The 13,437-nt window shown below is 37.5% G+C and overlaps 1 protein-coding gene across 2 annotated transcripts in view; it reads left to right on the top strand.

The window, feature by feature from the left end:
• TMEM260 (transmembrane protein 260) overlaps nt 1–13,437 on the top strand; it is a 73,286-nt gene that overhangs the window by 31,206 nt on the left and 28,643 nt on the right. For both annotated transcript variants that reach the window (XM_077909402.1, XM_077909401.1), the window contains exons 6-9: nt 5,132–5,311; nt 6,854–6,894; nt 10,942–11,025; nt 12,331–12,445. In XM_077909402.1, coding sequence (XP_077765528.1) covers nt 5,132–5,311; nt 6,854–6,894; nt 10,942–11,025; nt 12,331–12,445 — 420 coding nt within the window. The remainder of the gene's footprint in view (nt 1–5,131; nt 5,312–6,853; nt 6,895–10,941; nt 11,026–12,330; nt 12,446–13,437) is intronic.

Genomic DNA, 13,437 nt, shown 5'->3' on the forward strand with positions numbered 1-13,437 from the left:
CTTCTGTTTGGTACTGTCTTATGTTTTCTGTCTTTGCTGGACTTTTTGCTGTATTTATCCATTCTTCTCCTAAGTGTGGTGAGCATCTTTTGGACCATTACTTTTAACTATTTGTCAGGCAAATTACTTTACTCTGTCTCATTAAGATTTTTTCCCCAGGGCTTTTTCTTGTTTTTCACTTGAAATATATTCCCCTATCTCTTCATTTTACTTGATTCTCTGTGGTTGTTTCTGTGTATTGGCAAAATAGCTGTCTCCCGGTCTTGCAGGAGTTGCCTTGTGTAGGAGATGAACATCATTGTTTAACTTGCTCTTGGTTGTCTCTCAAACCTTTATAACTGTCTAAGCAGCCTAAGTTTTTCTTGGCAGGTTCCAGTTGTTGTGTCAAGACCTGGGAGTATTCCAGAGGGAGGGATCTTAGTCAGCACCTAGTTTCAGGCTGATTGGACACTAGCTCCTCACTCAGCATCTTTAAGGTATGCACATTTATACAGTCCTGTGAGACTACAGTCACAGACCCTCCTGGCCTCCAGAACAACTGATCTGGAGGTCTTCCCTTAGGGACTGTTGCAAATTCAGGGTTCCAGACGAGTATATGAGCCGCTTTCTGGGAGGTGCCAGCAAGCTGTAGTGAGGCAAGGTGAGAATTCAAAGATGTTATCCTTCAGCCTATGTTCCCTGAAAGTCTTTAGATGTATGGTAAATGTGAAACCCACCCCTCAGGCTGAAGTTTTTTCAGAAGAAGACCAGTGGTTGTTTTAATCTGTTGTCAATGCATTCCCTTGGGGCTGGCAGCCTGCTAAGCACTGTCCTTCCACTTATTTCAGACCCATAGGACACCAAAATGCAATCCCCCTTGGCCACCAGATCCAGGCACCTATGGGGCATGCCCTGTGTGGGCTCTACACACCAGCTGACTTAGGTTGCACCATCGGTGGAGTGGTATGTGAGGGCTGGGCATTTGCCCAGCTGGCTTTGACAGAGCCTTGATGGAGTGGCATGCAGGAGTGGGTGCATTCACTGGCATTAGCAGGATAGAGGAAGGATGCCAGAAATGGCGCCCTCCCGTGTCTTTGTCCCCAGACAGAATTATACCAGACTTCTGTCCTTGCAGCAGACATTTGAACATTAGCAAATGAATCTCCTTTACTTTTGGTCTAGCACTTTCCAGACTGCTGCTTCTGTACCAGTTTCTGGGGCAAGTGAGTCCTTAAGAGCAGAGCCTTTGTCCCTTACAGCCCTATAATTTTCCTGAATATTTGACCCATTGGCTTTCAAACCAGATATTTGGGGGGGGAGGGGGGTCATCTCCCTGGTGCAGGACCCAAAGGTTGGGGTGCCTTATGTGGGGCACAACCCCCTTGCTCCTCAGGGAAAAGTCCTATATTTCTGAGATCTCTTCTGGCTGTGGGTTGCATCCCTGGGGTGGGGTTTTCGGTGAGACCATGTCTCTGCCTCTCCTACCCATTTTCATATAGCCTTCTTATTCTTTGACATGGAGGTGCTTGTTCAGATAGTTTTTAGGTCTTTGTAGCTTTGTTGTGTCTGTGGGAGGAGGTGAGTTCAGAATCTTCCTACCCTGCCATCTTGAACTGCCTCCCGATTACTATAGTTTCATGATGTAGTTTGAATTTAGGAAGCGGATGCCTCCAGCTTCATTCCTCTTTGGCAAGATTGTTTTGCTATTTGGGGTCTTTTTTTGTTCCATACAAATTTTAGGATTTGTTTTTCTGTTTCTGTTAAAAACTGCCATTGGAATCTTGATAGGGGTTTCATTGAATCTATAGATGGTTTTGTGTAATAGGGACTTAAAAAATATTAATTCTTCCAAACTGAACAAGGGGTATCTTTCCATGCATTTGTGTCTTCTTCAGTTTCATCAATGTATTGTAGTTTTCAGTGTACAGATTTTTCACCTCCTTGGTTAAGTTTATTGCTAGGCATTTTTAAATTATTGCTAGGTATTTTATTGTTTTTGATGCTATTATAAATGAGATAATTTTCTTTCTCTTTCAGATACTTTATTGTTAGTGTATAAAAACACACAACTAATTTTGTACATTAATTTTGTATCCTGCAACTCTACAGAATTCATTTATGAGTCTAACAGTTTTTTGGTAGAGTCTTTAGGATTTTCTCCATGTTAAGATCATGTCATCAGCAAATAGAGACAGTTTTACTTCTTTTTTTTTCTGATTTGGATGCCTTTTTTCTTTTTTTTCTTGCCTGAATACCCTGACTCTAGCACTATGTTGAGCAGGAATTGGTTAGAGTGCGCACCCTTGTCTTATTCCTGATCTTAGAGGAAAAACTTTCAGTCTTTTACCATTGAGTATGATGTTAGGTATGGACTTGTCACATGTGGACTTTATCATGTAAAAGTATGCCCCAGATCAATTAAATCAGAATTATTTTAGGGTGGAATTAACTACCAGCTCAGCTCTACAAATGGGCAAAACAGCTGGCTTGGATCTCTGCTTTGGGCACTGCTGCAAGTAGGAATACATTCTGTCAGATCTGAGTACTGGCTACTGAAAGCCCTGCTGCCCCTTTCCTGTCTGTGTGATCCTCAGGGGTTGAGCCCAACAGACCCCTTCCTCCCTCCATGGTCGTCATGAGGTGAAGACCCAAATGAGCCTCCTGGAAAGTGTCCTGCAGTGCTGGGGGAGCTGGATGTCCACCTTGGACTCTCTTTTCCCCCTGGAAAAACTGTAGCCCTAGGGGTGCTCTGTTAGTGCAATGCTGTGCTAACGTGAGGGAGGGGTGATGCAGTCAGAAGACTCCTTTTTATTTCTGATGTGGTTCTTCTTAGTCTGTATGGTCCAGGGTGTGCTTTAGCCTCACCCCTGGATTCTGGGATTCTTCTCAATGATGTTTTGTCTGTAGATAGTAGCTAGCTGGTCTTCCTGTGGGGAAGACTGGAATCACGAATGATCTATGTTGCCATCTTGATGGCCCTATTCCTAGATGGGCATCTGATGTCAGAGAAGGTGCATTCAGATAACAGAGAGGTACATTGACACAAACTTAAAAAGTAAATATTTTGGGTTAGTTAATTGAAAGAGGAACCATATGCTTTGTATAAAACATGCAAGACTCAAAGTTGACAAGGTAGGAACGTAGTCCAAGGGCCTGTTTATTCTGTCCTTAGGTCAGCTACTGATGAACGATGACATTTTGGGAAGTATGACTCTTCAAAGGACATTGCATTTTCACTAGTTCAATAGCAGAGGCTAGAAAATAAGGTGTACCAATGAAGTGATAGGGTAGTGGGATCTTACTGGTCAGATGATTTAAGGCAGAGTAAGAAGTCCTGAGTCAGTTGGTTGCAATCCTGGCTACTCACATTATCTGAGATGCTTTGCTTTTAAAAAGTCTGTCAATGTATGTACAGATGTATACATACATTTTTGTATATGTATGCATATTTATGCTGATCTCACCCCAAAATAATTCTGATTTAATTGGTCTGGGGTAAGGCCCAAACATTGATATTTTCAAATAGCTCTGCAGGTGATTCTAATGTATGTACAGCCAGGACTCAGTGCCACTCTCCTGCAGTGTCTGAAAAAGCTCTCATGTAATTGTCTCCTTGTTTATTTCCTACACAAAAGAAAAATTCTCTATTCCATCATGCCACTCTAAATGGAACTTTATAACATGCAGAAACTGTCAAAATATAAACATTTGCTTTATTTAAAATGACTTTTAAGAATAACAAAGGCATGTTGCTCAATTAGTTATTTCTTATACTCTTTTTATGCTATTATTTTTATGCATCTCATTACTATAGAAATATCAAATGAAATCAGTACTATAATAAGAATACTTCATTTTCAATTAAGAGTGTTTACTTGAAAATGCTAATATAAGTCAACTGCTTATTCTTCTGGGGATTGTGAACCTTGGTTCTTGTATTCATGGTCACATATGAATTTTCCTTTTTTGTAAAGGAAAAGTTGACATATTCCAATTATGGTATTTATAAGAGACCCTTTCCTAATTACTAAAGCAACCACTATTTAAATCTTCTAGTATACAAGAATTCTTTTAGATGTAATTTTTATAAGACTTTGTCAATATTGTCCTTTATTTTAGAAATGTGTAGATGAGGGGGCACCGGGTGGCTCAGTCAGTTAAGCGTCGAACTCTTGATTTTGGCTCAAGTCATGATGTCAGGGTTTGGGATCAAGCCCTGCATTAGGCGCCGTGCTCAGCAGGGAGTCTGCTTGAGATTCCCTCTGTCCCTCTCCCTGTGCCCCTCCTCACCCAAATAAGTAAATAAATATTTTTTAAAAAAGAAATGTGCAGATAAGAAATATAGTCTCATATAAGGCAACATCGTTAGGTACAACAAATTTCCATCAGTACTCCATCTTATATGTAAGTTGAGGAAAAGGAACATTTGGATGAGCTGGAAGGTTATTCAAAAGCTAACTTCAGGGATGCCTGGGTGGCTCAGTGGTTTAGTGCCTGCCTTCAGGCCCAGGGCATGATCCTGGAGTTCCAGGATCAAGTCCCATATCAGGCTCCCTGCATGGAGCCTGCTTCTCCCTTTGCCTGTGTCTCTGCATCTTTCTCTCTCTCTTTCTCATGAATAAATAAATAAAATCTTAAAAAAAAAAAAAAAGGCTAACTTCATTTGTGCCAAATATTTCCATGAAATACCCAAAACCCTTGTCAAAAGAATCATATTGTCAGTGTGTAATCGTAATAGAGAATATAGTTGAAGTCTGCTCCTGGTGATAGTGATGAAGGGAATCGTATTGGAACAATGTTTTGGGTATATTCAAAGTCAGCCAAATAGTCATTTCCAGTGGGTTATCTCAGCTGTGTAATGCTGCATGTCATGACATGGTTTTAAATATAAATACGATACTTTGGAGTCTTCCCTGTATTATTTGCTTCATTCAGATTTCACCTGCCATGCAAAGGAGTTCAGGCAGATGCAATTTTCTAGTAATCCACAGTACTCAGAAGGTTTAACATAGTATTCTGTGGTGACTTAATATAAATTGAGAGATCAGCTCTGTGTAAACATTTTGATGTGTTCCTCGATGTGTTCTTGAAGTTCCAGGATGAATTGATGAAAAATAAACATTGTTCTACAACACAATATGCTTTGATGCAGGAACTCTCCCTGGGCTCTTTGTTGAAGTTAAGTCTGTACTTCTGTGTTGGTTTGCTGCCCTACGTCTACCTTCCTGTCTCATCCTACCTCAATCAAGCCCGTTGGACCTGGGGAGACCAGACAACATTGCTAGGATTTTTGACACATTTTCTCAGGGAAGAATATGGAACATTCAGTCTGGTAAATTTATATTTAAAGCCCTTTTAGGGAAGTAAGTGGTGTAACTTTAGTGTTCTGCCTGGGTCTTGACTGAAAAAAAAAAAAACAACAACAATGTTTATCAATGACAGTACAACAGCATTTTCATTTCAGTTTTTTATATAACAAACTTGCTCCTTGGAATGTGGCCTTTAACATACATTAGGAAAAACTTGGAATCACTTAACCTCATGACATAATGTTGTATCTCTGAGTATGTTTTTCAAGATAACAAACATTAAAAAGACTCTGCTGCCAGCCCTTGAAACATTTCATTCTTCTTAGCATTGGCTATGACTTTGGTCCCTTGGTCTATGATGTAAAATATTTGGAAAAGATTAAAGAAAAAAAAAAACCCTCAAAATTTTTAATTTACCTTGACCAAAACATTTTCTTCTTTCGTATTTGACAGATAGTGTACACAGCAGTATTTGATGTAATACTGATGTGTAAATACTTTATAAGATATAATTTCACTAAAAGTGTTGGTTTTTTTTTTTTTTTAAGTTCAAAAGGCCTTGCTTTCCCTGAACATAAAAGGGAAAAACACTGAATGTGGTTACAGTAAAGATTTACCTGAAAAGTAAAAGGACAAACACGTCTTTTTATTTTAATAGAGACAGTTGTATCAGATTTTTCTTTCATGGTTTGTGCTTTTTCTGTCTTAAGCAAGAAAGCAAATTTCTTAAGACTACATATTATATGACACCATTGAGACAAAACTGTAAACCATGAAAAAACTAAACAACCTATTGCTCAAGGATTCATACAAAAGGAGTAGAACCATATATTTTTAGAAAGTAAGGGAATAATTAACACAAAGTTCAAGGTAATAGTTATCACTAGGGGGTGAGAAAAGTGAGTCCTATGAATGCTTTGTGAGATACTTCATGGTATTCGTGTAGTTCTGTTTCTTAAATGAATGGTGGCTCTATAGATTTTTAAAAACTCTTTATTCCTTAAATATACATTGTAAGTGTTGTTTGTATGTAGGGATATTTCATAATAAAATAGCTTAATGAAAGGATAATTATTAATTACTTCTTGACATAGAGAGTTTGATACTTGAATTTTATACTCTGGCTTACTTATATTGGTTATTCTATTACAATATTGCTTGAGGGCCATTCCAGATTTGAAATTTGTATAATTCACACATAATTGTGAAATTATAGGCTAACATGTGATAATGAGCTCTAATCAAAGTGCCTTAAAGAGACTCTGTAACAAAAGTGTAAAGTCTTTTAATTCATTAATGTGTTAATCATTCTTGCTGGAAATAGTTTAACTGATTTTTAGCCAATCGTCATTTCTACAGTTCTTCCTAAAGGATGTCTGTGTTTACTACCCACTGACTTCTCTTCAAAAACTCAGTAAGGCTCTGAGGTAAAGACTGAATGAAGAGAGATGTTGCATTGTCTATTTAAAACATGTGTATTTTAAATCAAGAGAGTTAAAATACAATAGCCTAACAAAGCTGCAGTTTAAGGCTTACACAAATAAACTTTTCTCTTTTATGTTTAGGCCAAATCTGAAATAGGATCCAGTATGTCTAAAATTTTGCTGTGAGTATGAAATATTTGAAGCTGTTTTTTTTTTTTTTTAAGATTATTTATTTACTTACTAATGAGAGAGAGAGAGGCAGAGGGAGAAGCAGGCTCCACACAGGGAGCCCGATGCGGGACCCAATCCCAGGTCTCCAGGATCACGCCCTGGACTGAAGGTAGCACTAAACCGCTGAGCCACCCAGGCTGCCCATGTTTCTTGTTTTTTGTTTTTGTTTTTGTTTTTTTTAAGATTTTACTTATTTTGAAGTGGGGAGAGGGAGAGGGAGCAGCAGACTCCCTGCTGAACAGGAGCCCGATGGGGTGCTCAATCCCAGGACCCTGGATCATGACCTGAGGCAAAGGCAGACACTTAACCAGCTAAGCCACCCAGGCACTCCTGAAGCTGGTTTTTGTGAATACTGTATTAGTTCTATAAGTGATTTTTGGGATTTCGGGACTTGTCCCTTTGTGAAGCAGTAGCTATCTGAGAAGTAGCTTTTGCCAGTATGGTTATCAGTTGTTTGGTGTACTGTCAAACATTCTAGCATTTCCTTCAGTAAGATAAAGCTTAAAGTGACTAATAAATACAATAATTATTAGTAGACTATATAGAATCTATAAAACTAAAATGGTTCCACTTTCATTTGGATATGAAATTACCCAATGCAGTGTTGCTTTATATATCATTTATTCTTTGTTCTGGTTTCATCTTTTTCAGAGACGTTTTCTAACATTGTACTTAGCATTTGATTATTTTCTTTTTAGGATTGAGCTATGTTCCTAAATATTTAAAGCTTCATTTAATGTCTCTTAAGACTTTGTCTTTCAGCTGTTCTTAAGCTCTGTTTTTGACTTAAATATTTCTAATATCCAACCTTTTTTACAGCTGGTTAAACAAATACATTTCATCTGTATTACCTACTAAGGTTTCTTTGAAAAATGGGTTAAGGGCAGCCCAGGTGGCTCAGCCGTTTAGTGCCGCCTTCTTCCAGGGTGTGATCCTGGAGACCCTGGATTGAATCCCACATCAGGCTCCCTGCATGGAGCCTGCTTCTCCCTCTGCCTGTGTCTCTGCCTCTCTCTCTCTCTCAGTGTCTCCCATGAATAAATAAAAAAATCTAGAAAAAAAGAAAAAGAAAAATGGGTTAATATTTGCTCTAAAACCGACATAGATTAAGACAACTTGAAAAATACCCATACCAATCCTGTACTATCTTTATAATATTTTTCTATAAAATTATGGAATAGTCTTCTATAACCTAAAGTGATCTCTCCTAACTAATTATTACTTTGGGATTCCCAGGACTTTTGGGATTCTCCCTATTTTTAAGATATGGGTAGAATATTTCAACTCTATGTCTGAGGCAGTTCATAAGTTCTCCCAATTTCTCTTTTGTTTATTTGCTAGCTTGTTTGTTTCTTTCCATCCTTCCTTCTTTTCTTTTTAAATGTCCCATTCCAGGACACCTGGGTAGCTCACTTGGTTAAGCTCATTCTCTCTCTCTCAAATAAATAAATAAAATCTTTTTAAAAAATTTATAAAGAAATGTCCCGGCAGCCCCAGTGGCTCAGCGGTTTAGCGCCACCTTCAGCCCAGGGCGTGATCCTGGAGACCCCAGGATGGAGTCCCACATCGGGCTCCCTGCATGGAGCCTGCTTCTCCCTCTGCCTGTGTCTCTGCCTCTCTCTCTCTCTCTCTGTCTCTCTGTGTGTGTCTCTCATGAATAAATAAATAAAATATTTTAAAAAAAAAAAGAAATGTCCCTTTCCCCTGCTCCCAAAATGCAATACATAATCATTATAGGAAGTTTAGAAAATATAGGTAAGCAAAAATAAGAATTAAAATTAAAAATAAGAAAATTAAAAGCTAACATATAGAGAGAACCAATATTGTTAACCCATTAACATTTTTGTCTGTATCCATTCAATATTCTTTATATTTTTGTCTCTAAAAAATGGGATCATAGTGTACATACTGTTTTATTAGCCTGCTGGGTTTCATTTTATACTGTATCTTGAAAACATTTTCGTGCCACCAGTTATTCTCATGTAGCCTTTTGTTGGTTCTCACAACTGATTTTAAGTATTTTTTTAATGTCTGCCTGAAATTTTTGTGGCTTCTTTTTCTTTTTGGTTGGGGAAAAGGCAGCAAGAAGTTCAGTAATAAAGGAAGCTTTACCGATGTCTGTGGGCTTTTACTTTATTCTCCTTTGCTCCATGCCAGATGACTCACTGCCTGCTCTTCCTACATACCTTACAGGGCTATTATCACATTTGAGATTGCTAGTATATTTTACCTTAAGAAATCCCACAAGAACTCCAGAGAACTCTCAAGAGTAATGCTGCACTATACATCTAACTTTTTAGTTGCATCATCTATTGGGGAACATAAAAGCCTCCTTTATATTGAAATAATAGCCGTTAGGTGATATGCCTAGAAAAAAGAAGACAAAGGTGATGACCACTCACACCCACATTACTTGTTCAAACCAAATCATAATGTAGAATGAAGGCATAATCCTAGCACTCTCTGATTGAGTGAGAGAATTTCTAGTCTTTAATTGTTTCAGGTGGACAGGAGTGTTGAGAAAAGCAACTCATAATTAACTTACTAGAAAATCCTTCAAAATGATGGGACCTAATCATCTATCCTTTTCCAGTCAAGCAAATTAAATTCTTTCCCCATGCATATCTCTAAATTGCAATCCTGTACAAGGAAATTATTGAATCTAACCCTAGGCAGTGACCATGTTTTAGAGCTTACATTTAAGCAACAGATCTCCAAGAATTAATTTTGAGACTGACTTCATTCCTTTTGAAGAATGGTTTGAAATGGGCCTCATGCTGGAATCAATTTTTCAAGTGTATTTGAAAATGAGTAAGAATATCTTCTCATAGTAGATGAGTCTCCATTAGTAAAATACACATTGTGTGGTTTCCATAATTATGGCATCACATTTTCTCCAGTAAAATTGCCAGTAGGGAAAAGAAAGTTCTTTGAAATGGTGTATAGAGTCATTTCTTTTATAAAATTGGAGACTGCTAGAGCTATTTCAGAACTCAAATAACACTTGGGAAATGCTTATTAGTTAATAGAAGAATTTAGTTTAATTATAGGGAGAAAATACATTTCTCAGATTGCTTAAACATTTTTGAACCAAATAATATAGAAAACAAGGAAGTCTTTTTTTTTTTTTTTTTTTTTTTTTTTAGAAAGAGAGAGGTGGGGCGGGGGTGGGGGAGCTGGAGAGATGACAGAGGAAGAGAGAATCTTAAGCCAGCTTCATGCCCAGTGTGGAGTCCGAGGTGAGGCTTGATCTCAGAACCCTGAAATCATGACCTGAACCAAAATCAAGAGTTTGGATACTAAACTGAGCCACCCAGGCACACCTAGAAAACAAGGAAGCCTTTTAAGTTAGAAGAAGAGTTGGAGATCACCTTTCTTGTCTTTTTTTTTTTATGATTAGCTCTCCAGAAAATTATTTGCATTAATTTTGTTTTCTGTCTTTCTTTTTTGTTTTTGAGAGTGAGATGTGGGATGGAGGGGCAGAGGGAAAGAGAGAATCCCAAGTAGGCTTAATGCCACAACCCTGAGATCATGACCTGAGCTGAAATCAAGAGTTGGGTGCTTAAGCGGCTAAGCTACGCAGGCACCCCACATTTTGTTTTTCAATCGCTAAATCAAAGGAGGCCATGCCTACACTGCTGACAGAGTTCAAAAGCCGATTTGAGACAACTTCCTACAAAACCAACTGGGGGATCCAAATTGGTATATATTATCAATACAGCATACCAGTATTATAAATACAGAATTATGTGCTCTAATCCTATCCCAAATAATGTAAATTGGTAATCAAATATTACAATTGGAAAACATCTTAGAACCATTTAACTCTTATACTTTTTCTCTTACATTTAAAAAAAAGACAAAATAACTTTAAAATCTGCCTCTAGCCCTTAAAACTATTCACTGCACAGTCAGATGTATTATACAAAGAATGTTTTATTTGGAACTATCTTAAGTTTGTTTTCTACCCATGATAAGTTAGATTCTGTCTTTTACAGTTCTCAAGTAACAAGTATGAGGACCCAGCTCTCATTCAACATTCAAGCCCTTGCGATTTGGGCAAATATATGTTTAGCAAGAAAGTGAGTAATATAATTTATTTTTCTGTTATTTTTCCCATATTCATTAATTCGAGTCATATTTTAATATGTGATTAAAGAACATTGCCAGTATTATTTTATATTCCAAATAAATGACCCTAACCACTTCTGTTATAGCAAATGTGTTTTGCTTTCTTGCTAGTTTTTCTTTTCTGATTATAAATTAATGATTTTGGAAGAGTTATATATTACAATCTAAGTAAGCAAGTCATTTAATGTCTTAAACTTTTGATTGGATCTCTTATTCTGCCTGTAGCTACTTATTGTTGCATTGCAAAAGAAGTAAACAATTATTTGAATTCTTCCGAAGAAGAAAATAACCTCTGATGATAAAAGAAAATCTAAAAAATACGGCACTCTTAACCTCCATTAATTTTTTGTTCATTTTCTTTCTAGCCTGTTTTATGTAAATTTATATATGTACACACATTTATAGTTCTGTTTCCTTGACACTTAACATTATATTGTGAGCCTTTGCCTATATAAAAAGACTTGAAGTTATTTAAATGTCTGTATAAAATTCCATTCTCTGACTTAGGAGAATTAACCTAAATGTTTTTCTATTTGAGAATCTTCAGATTGCTTCTACTTCTTCTACTATTTTAAGTAATATTAAAACATTTTTATGGACTTATCTTTATCCACATTTCTGGTTTTGCTTAAAGATTTATGCCTCCATGTTAAATAACTGAGTCAATGAGTATGATTACTTTTAAGGCTCTTGATATATATTATCAAATCAATTTTTCTTGAAGATTATACTAATATACCATTTTAAAATATTATTTTGAGACATGAAATTAATCTTTAACAAGATCGATGATTTGTATTTCTTTGAATTTTAACTTCCTGTCTTTGCTACACAGTTCCAAGTGAAGTTGTCTGCGGTGTAGTGTGGTTTATAGGTGATTCTTATGTTTTGGTTATTTATTCCAGCTCAATTTTTTTTAACCTGGGACCTTTATTTGTCTGTAATTAAAAATGGAAAGTTTTGAGACAGCCCCAGTGGCTCAGCGGTTAGCGCCGCCTTCAGCCCCGGGCCTGATCCTGGAGACCCAGGATCAAGCCCCAGATCGGGCTCCTCACATGGAGCCTGCTTCTCCCTCTGTCTGTGTCTCTGCCTCTCTCTCTCTCTCTGTGTCTCTCATGAATAAATAAGTAAAATCTTTAAAAAAAAAAATGGAAAGTTTTATAGGTCTAACTTCTTTCCTGTAGTTTAAAACTAAGCAGTATTATTATTAATATTCATGCACATAAATAATTTTGGACATTTTGATTTTTTTACAGGGACAGACAGACTCCATCTTTAGTATGGCTTTTTACTGGAATGTTTTGCATTTATTCACTGTTCTTTGCTTGGAGGGCGAATTTAGATATTTCAAAGCCACTTTTCATGGGTGTGGTAAGTTTTACTTAGATATATCCTTTGATCAGAAAGTTGGTGAAGAGTGTACAGAGTTGTCCTTGTGAATCTTGTAGAAGAGCAACTTATCTCAGAAATAGTTAAAATTGTGTATACATTATAATAGATAAAAAGTTAAATTCTTGAACCAGTAAAGACTGAGGCTTCTTTTTGGGGGGAAAAAATGCAACATTTAGTTAACACAATAGTCAGGTAGAAAAATAAACATAAGGTAGTTTTAAGTTAGTTATTTTATGTGTGTGATTCCAGGTATAAGTACTATTGCAGACCTCCTGGAATTTTTTTAAAAATAGCAAAGAAATAAAGGTTGTAGCTGGGGATTCATAACCCACATATTCCTATAGTTTTTACCTCAGTGGTCTCAGGCCTGTTTTCCTCTGGCTGCCATTTCTGAAATTAGAATATTTCTTCCTTTGTAGTAGAAACTATAAATGAAGACAGCTCCTTTTCACTGGCTAAAAACAACTCTTTTCTGTGTGGGTGTTTAAGAGGCCTAGTAAATAATACCCTACTTGATCTTCTGAGTTCTGAATTAGTTGAGAAACAGGATAAACCAGGACAACTACAGCAGGTGAATCACCTTTATACTGAGAACGCTGAGATTGGGGAATGTAGTTTATATCTGTGGGCAGGTGGGTCTTCCTCATACTGCCTCCCAGAATGGATGGACTTACCCCCCTCGCCATAGGCAGGGCTGCACAGGGCAGGCCCCCCCGACCCCCACCCCCGCCCCCTGTCGCCACAGGAATGTGGTCTGCCCCTGGACACATGCCTCCTACCAGCAGGTCACTTTCCAGAAAAAGAAAGAGGAAAGAGGAGGGCCACACAGGCCCACTCCCAGCTCTCAGACTCCCCTTCAGCTCAGGGCCTAGAGTCTTACAGGAAAGAGTGAGGGGTGTTCTACTGGGAGGGGCCTCCCCACATGGGAGGAGACCTCAGGAGTAAAGCAAAAGCATTTCTCCACCTCCTCC

Source organism: Canis aureus, chromosome 9 (assembly GCF_053574225.1).
Source record: "Canis aureus isolate CA01 chromosome 9, VMU_Caureus_v.1.0, whole genome shotgun sequence".
Taxonomy (NCBI): domain Eukaryota; kingdom Metazoa; phylum Chordata; class Mammalia; order Carnivora; family Canidae; genus Canis; species Canis aureus.